Below are 7,388 nucleotides of genomic sequence, written 5' to 3' on the forward strand. Positions count from 1 at the left end.
AATTAAAAAAAATTTTTTTTTCAAGGATGGACAAACGAAAATTCTGGGTGAACAAATATTTTTTTTTTTTTTATAATCTGGGCGCACTAAAGGGGTTTTGGGTACCCTTAAATCAACACAGTGCGAGCGTTAGGAAAAGAGGGAGGGGTTTATAAGGAGAAACCGATGCACATTAGTTTTAAAGTTCTGGACATTAAAATGGGAGGGAAAAACTGAGCCGGGTAATGCATTCCACATTCTCGTAGTGCGACTAAAGAAAGAATCTCTGTATTTGACGGTACGTCCCAAATTGGGCTCAAGTGTAAACTGATGGGCATTCCTTGAAGTACGAGTATCACGGTTGAATTGTTTAAGGGGAGGAATGCAGCTAGCTATTTCATTACAACATTTTTTAAAAAAGTACCTATAAAATAAGGACAGGCATGATACATTCCGACGGTGCTCAAGAGGTGGGATTGTACCAGTAATGGACCTATCACCTATCATTTTAAAAGGTGGATAAACGAATTAGATAATATTTTGGTTCAATAATTTTGAGGTCGCAGTTTTGGCTTCACGGAGCTGACTATTTTCAGAGTCAAAATTTGGAGGAAAAACTTTCTAAAAACTCCATTCAGTGCACTTGCGAAGGGTCTTATTTCAAAGCACACATTTGAAATAAGACTAGTCGATTGTTATTTCTTTTTTTAATAAAATACACCCAAATTTGAAAATATCAAAAATAAAATTTGTTGGTATCCCAAGTAAGCTCACATGTGAGTCTGATAAAAAGTAGTTATTTTTTTTTTCAATTTTTTAAAAAGGTAAAAAACATAGACACATCATAACGTTTTCAGTGTTTGACAACAAATTACATAATAGAGGCAGTTGATTTTGTTCGTAAATTTCGTATTTAAGTTCAATATCTTGAAAAATATCGTACTGAAGGTGTTTTTTTTTTAGTTTTTTTCTTTTTATAATTTTTTCAAAAACTATTGCTTAATCGAATTTCATTAAAATTTAAAAGTGGAATTCAGGCTTTTGAAAAATTAAGTATTGCCGTTGTTTTTTTTTTAAATTTTTACTTTTTTTTCTTTGAGCTGCCTCTTCCTGCTAATATCAATCTTGTTTTTGATAAAAAAAAATGGCCTTTTCGTATTTCGTTCCAAGAACAAGTCCTTTTTCATTTTTTATGTCACAAATTGTAAAAAAAAACTTCTTAAATTTTGAAACTAAAAAATGCAAACAAAAATATTATTTATAAAATGAGGATAAGCATTTTAGGGCGATTTGCGGAAACGAAACTTAAATATTTTAGTAGAACATAAACTCTTATTCCCTAATTTGCCATCTGCATAAACTGTCACATAAGTACTTATGTATGTATCTAGATCTTAAATTCTTAAGTTTCGTTCGAACGAACCGCTCTTAGTATTGTTAGGAAGGTACATGGTACATATGGAGGGCTAAAAGCTGAAGTGAACCAAGTTACAAAAAGTGAATTCGGAGATATGTATACCGAGTTAAAGTAAATACGTTTTCATTGAATCTTATGGTGAATATTTTTTTCGAACAAATGACAATTTGCGTCGAAACACTTTTAGATCAAACTTATGAAATACGTTAGTAGAGTCAAACCTTGCGCAGATTTTGGAACTAGATTTGGATATTTTTCTTTTTTGACGTGGTCCCTTTCAGCTGTGAAACCTCCATTTATCTTGGATTAGATTAAAATATATAAGAACTTTTACTTAAAAAAAATTGAATACCTAATAAATTAATAGACCAAACGACTTTCTTCTACGAGCACTTTATTCAGCCTTAAAACTATAACATTATTTCGAATAAGGAAAAGTACACCATATAAAAAGACAACGATCAATTGAATCATACGATGAAAGCATACATATTTTAACGTTAGATTTTTATACATATAAAACATCGAATGTACAATATTTATGTATTGGTGCGTATACAGGGTTTTTTGGAGTACAAAATAATCGTTTAAAATAATAGCACATTTTAATTAAATTAATTATGTGATATCCTACAAATAGTATTTCAGTTTAATACCTATATTTACCTACCAAGCTTAACCATAAGTAAAAAAAATAATATAAAACTAAAGAAATTGTAAATTTTTCTTTAAAAATTAATAAAATCAAAAATATAAACATTAAACCACAACTGACTCACCTTTTATCCTCGAGCAACTGTTCAGCTAGAGCCAACCGCAACCTCACCACTTTCATACTCTGCAGAGGAAATAGTTTACAAAAAGGTGTTAGGAACTTCCCCTTCCAGCAAAACTGTGGATATTCCTTGCATTGGGCCCACAGCCGTTCATTATGTTCAAACAAATACTTATGCTCCTTCCCATATTCTAAATACTCTCCCATATCACTATAATCACAATGCAAAAGATTTTTAAGCATTGCAATTGCCTTTTTCTCATCCGGCGGACCACGAATCCTTCGAATATCGAAATTCAACAATGGTTCATAATGATAGAAATTCCCTGGCATGGCATTAAGAATGTCACCAAGAAAAGTCGACCCCGAACGCCAAGTTGTGATGACAACACTTCGAACTGGCTGACCCCCCATTTCTGGAGCTAGATCCGACAGTTTCTCGGCATCGACACCAAATCGCCCGGACGGATACTCAAAGTTCTCCATCTCGGTGGCGATTTTCGACCTCTGGTTGGCAAACACATCGGCCATGGTAACGGATTGATTGTAGGTCTCCGTCATGGTCGTGAGTTGGTGATCCGTTGCCGGAAGCGGACGGTGCTGGGTCGTAGCTATCAGCAACAAAATGCAGAGGCTGCTGACCCCGCATATTCCGATTAAATTCGCTCGCCGTGACATTATTTTTCTTCGGGTTTTTAGTTTTTGCAAATTTTGCATTAAGTAGCTTCAGAAAGTGGGCAGAAAAGTTTTGACAATAAACAAGTAGAAATAGAAGGGGGGAGAATGTTAAATAAGTATCGATTTTTATATTTTTTTCTTTCTTCAATTTAATTGACTCAACATTGCTTTGAGGACAAAATTAAACAATGTAGGAGATAACACTTGAGGCGCACTTTTGACGCATCATAATAATTCTATTGGAAATATTCACAATTTGCAAATAAAATCGATTTATAAACAAATTACTATTTTTCTGTCACACTTTTTGTATAGGAATTTCGAGACTTTCGCTGAGATTTCTATAAAATATATCCATTTCGATGAAGCTACGTTTTATATTTGTGTGTTGTAAAATATTTCTATTCTTTTAAGTTCGAATAAGAAATAGAGATTTATTTATTTGCAAAGAGATTAACAGACACAGCCCGAGTCCATGGTTTGGATTTTTGCACACAAAAATTTTCGGATTACCGTATTTTAAGATTGTATTTGGTTGGTGTCATAAGCGAAACTGTCAAGAAAAATTCATGGCAGTTTTTTTTTATGCGACCGAAACGAGATAGATGGAAGATGCTGCAGTGGCGAAAAATTGTATTTGTCTCGTTTTAACTCATAGGTGATGTTATGAGAGAAAAAATTGAAAAATTTGTTTATGTTTTTGTTTTCTTTTGGAATGTGGAAGGAAAGAAAAAGAAACGTCAATGTTGATTTTGTTTTCAATAAATATTCGTGGAGTGGTGTGTTGAATTTGTGGATGATATTGGAAATGTGGTATACCACTATAGTGTTGAAAAAATGTCTGCTTCTACACGAAGACTCAAGATGCAGAAATTATCTTCGAATTTCGCCTTGATTTTTGTTTCCGTGCGTCACGCGCTGCTTCTACACAAAGTCGCCAAGTTTTAGACGCACATAAGAACAAGGGAGAAAGAAATTTTATACCCTGTGAGTCTTCGGTCGGGAATTTGGAGACTCAAGCCTAAACTACATTGGCTCAAAAAGTGAAAAAGTACAAAAGTGAAAATTTTCAAACGCATTTTTGTATAGTTTTTCGGGCTAGAAAATTAAAACAAATGATGCAGAAAGCTTATTTTTTGGTCTAAAAAACAATTTGTACACTCTTTATCACAAAACAATTGCGAAAGCCAGAAAAAAAATCTTTTCACTTTTGTACTTTTTCAAAAAGTGGTGTATGTAGTTAAGCCGTAACGGCTCGCGTACACCAAATCCGTCATCGGCCGAATTATGCTCGGGCGTTGTCGGCCGAACTCGGCCGATAGAACCAAGCACATAGAAAGAAAAGAAAGTGCGTACACCACTGAAAGTGACATCGTCCGTTGACGTACGTTGACGCCCGATAATAACCGATCAACCGGCATAATCCGAACTTGTTTGGATTTTTCGTCCGTTGTCGGGTTGATTTACACATAGATATTGCTAAAAGAATTTTCTTTGCAAAAATTGGCGGTATGAACTTTCAAAAATATAAATTTCTTCAAAATATTCCATTTAAAACAATTATTATATGCACTTCAAGTTTCACAAAGTCAAACTACAGACCGGCAGCGACATCCTAGATCGGAAGCAGTGTATGCAGACGATCGTCCGAGAAAGTCGTCCGAGTAGTTCCGACCCGATGTCGGCCGATAATTCGGTTTTAGTGTACGCGAACGGTTAGAAGTACTTCTTAAGGTCGGTCGCAGAGTACAGAAACTTTTTTTAATTTATTTAAATGTTTTTGTTGCACATAGAGCCCGCTGGAGTTGTTTTTTTTTTTTTGTATATTTTGGGGCTTATTTTATTATATGTATACATACGAAAACGAGAATAAAATAAAACAAAAAAAAAAAATAGCTGTGAAATTTACTTTTTCAATAAAGCTGTTTTGAGTATTAAGGCTTAACTACATTCAACTTCAAAAAGTACAAAAGTGAAAAAAATGTTTTGTCTTTCACCAACAAACTGCAAAATTCTATCTTTCATCTCAGAAAAACAAAAGTGAAAGTTAAAACATTTTTAACTTTTACTTTTTCACTTTTTGAAAACACCAACACATGCAAACCAACAACTTAAGAAAATGATTGCTAGATGGCTTTGTAAAGGATAGTTTTCAAGGAACATGCCTTTTTTTGACAGATGATTTGTTTTGTAAACAAAAAAAAATTTCAACAAAAATTTATAAATTCGAAACAAATTCCAATCCAACATAATCTTTTAAAAGGTTTGTTGTAATTTCAAAAGGTTTTCCTTTGTGATTTGATGTAAAAATATATCATTTCTATAGCCTTGGAAGCTGTAGCCCTCCTGCCACATATCTTGATACAATCGGTATAATACAATAAATGAAACCCGAACACATGTTTTCAATTTAAAATTTTTCTTTGGCCCAAAAGATACATAATAATTGCTTATTTCACTTTGGTTTCTTTTTTGTTTCGTTGCTTTTCCACCGACTGAGGAGACGGTATTAGTTCGATGGTAACCTCCAAAAAGAAATTTCTATCGGCCACCGCAACACCACCACCAATCACAATCTCCTACTCCAAGAATAAATCTATCCTTAAAGCTTATCATACTGGACCACACCATCACCCAGCAAGTGGTGTTTATTTCCAATATTTGTATTTGCATGAATAGCGCAATAACAAAATCCAATTAAATTGGAAAACACCATGTCGTGATGCTTCTCGGAAAAGCGGGGACTCTTTGGTTTGGTTGTTGTTTTCTTTTCCAGCGGTGGCGATGAGCTAGATGAAAAACGGAAATGAATGCATACAGTTCAATGATGAAGTTTCTTTATGCCCACATATTTAAAAGAAATTATAAAATAAAAATAATAAAATTGTAGTAGCTTCGGATGAATAGAAACTACTTCTTTGAATTCTTTAATAGAACTGATTTATTTTTATTTTTTAAGCACTATTTATATCAAAAAGTTTGTTTACATTCGATAAACAAACTTTGCACAGAATAGGTGATTAATATAAAATTTGTTCTTAAAGTAAAATAATATTTGAAAATGATTTTAAAACTAAGTGGATTTTATGAATTTCATGAATCGCCACAGTACTCGCCCTCTAGTGACAACGATATCTGTCTGGAATATGAACACGTCTACCGCTTCTTGTAGTCTGAGTGGTTGGTATCTGAGGTGGAGTAGGTGTTAGATTTCCTTCTTCGATTTGGTGTTGATCATTTAAAAGAAATGCTGGTTTAAGGCGATCAATGGAGATGTTTTTCTGATGTCCTTTGATTTCTAGTGTGAAGTATTTGCTTGTTTTTGAATCCTCTCTTTTCAATGAACTGTCAAAACTTCTGGGCATCAAGAGACACCGTTCATCGCCTTATCATCCCCAGGCAAAATCGCCACAAAATCTTAAGAAATAAAACAAAAATGTTAGTACTCACATCTTGACCGCAAGACAAAAACTAATAACTGCACAATTTTTTTTCATAAAAATGACAGATAATCTTAAAGTTTTAAACACAATTTTGATACTCAATTTCGTATGAAGATGTCGCTAGTAGTATGTGTGTATTTTTCACTTTTTCACTTTTTGAAATCAAAAAGTGAATGTAGTTAAGCCTTTAAGCAAGTAGAAAAATGTTCCCAAAGGAACGCAGCTAATTTAAAAAAATTTCGAGCAATTTATTTAACAATTTAGCGATATTTTTTTTTACATTCAAGAAATTTGTTTCTTTGCATTATCATTTTATTATGTTTAAGTGGAGTAACTAAAGCAAATTACAGATCCAATTTTGATGATTTCTGTTCTTAAACGTCAGTTAAAAATTGTCGGTGCTGCCGTTTTGTTTTTTAAAACTAAAAAACAAACAAATTAATTTTTTTTTTTTTGAATTTCATAAATTACTTGCTGTCAAAAGATTATTTAGATTATTTACAGAAAAAAATTATATGGGAGTCAAGCCTAGTACGCTGCTGAAGCTAAACGAAATTTTCCATACAAACTTTCGTTAAAGAAAACTTGATCGAAATTAATTTTGTTTTATTTTTGCTTTAAAACTATTTTCTGATGTTTTTTCTTGAATTTTTTTATTTGTATTTTTATTATTTTTACCTTGCTATAATACCCGATAGTATTTTATATTTTTTCGTTACCATGTCCGCTGTTGACTTTGGAGACTTCAATTTTTTTCGTTTCGCATCAGCAGCGTACTAGGCTTTAAAGCCTATAGTACGCAGCTGAAGCGAAACGAAATTTTCCATACAAAATTTCGTTAACGAAATCTTGAACGAAAAATTCCGTTTTGCTTTTCGTTTTTCAGTACGCAGCTCCAACGAAAAATTGGAGAGTTTTCACTCATTTGTCACTTACTTTTTACTGTCCTGTGCATTTTTCTTGACTCCAAGAGCAGTGTTGACGGTTTTTTCACTTTTAATTCATTTATTTCTTGCTTTAAAAATTATTTTTCTTTTTATTTTTTTTTATTTTAAATTAATTTTGAATATTTTTATTTTGCATTTGACAGAATACT

At 32.7% G+C, this 7,388-nt stretch overlaps 1 protein-coding gene and 1 long non-coding RNA gene across 2 annotated transcripts in view; both read right to left on the bottom strand.

Moving 5' to 3' along the window:
• The window catches only part of LOC129913061 (carbohydrate sulfotransferase 5), a 55,225-nt gene extending 51,793 nt beyond the window's left edge, over positions 1-3,432 (bottom strand). Inside the window, exon 1 of the mRNA XM_055991461.1 lies at positions 2,176-3,432. Coding sequence (XP_055847436.1) covers positions 2,176-2,888 — 713 coding nt within the window. The 5' untranslated portion in view covers positions 2,889-3,432. The remainder of the gene's footprint in view (positions 1-2,175) is intronic.
• Positions 3,433-5,249: 1,817 nt separating this feature from the next.
• Positions 5,250-6,362, bottom strand: LOC129915585 (uncharacterized). The gene is made up of 2 exons (XR_008772329.1): positions 6,300-6,362; positions 5,250-5,638 (listed from the first exon to the last, which is right to left on the bottom strand). It is a non-coding gene; the product is annotated as an uncharacterized LOC129915585 (long non-coding RNA).
• Between the last annotated feature and the right edge of the window lie 1,026 nt (positions 6,363-7,388).

The sequence above is a fragment of the Episyrphus balteatus genome, chromosome 3, assembly GCF_945859705.1.
Source record: "Episyrphus balteatus chromosome 3, idEpiBalt1.1, whole genome shotgun sequence".
Classification (NCBI taxonomy): Eukaryota; Metazoa; Arthropoda; class Insecta; order Diptera; family Syrphidae; genus Episyrphus; species Episyrphus balteatus.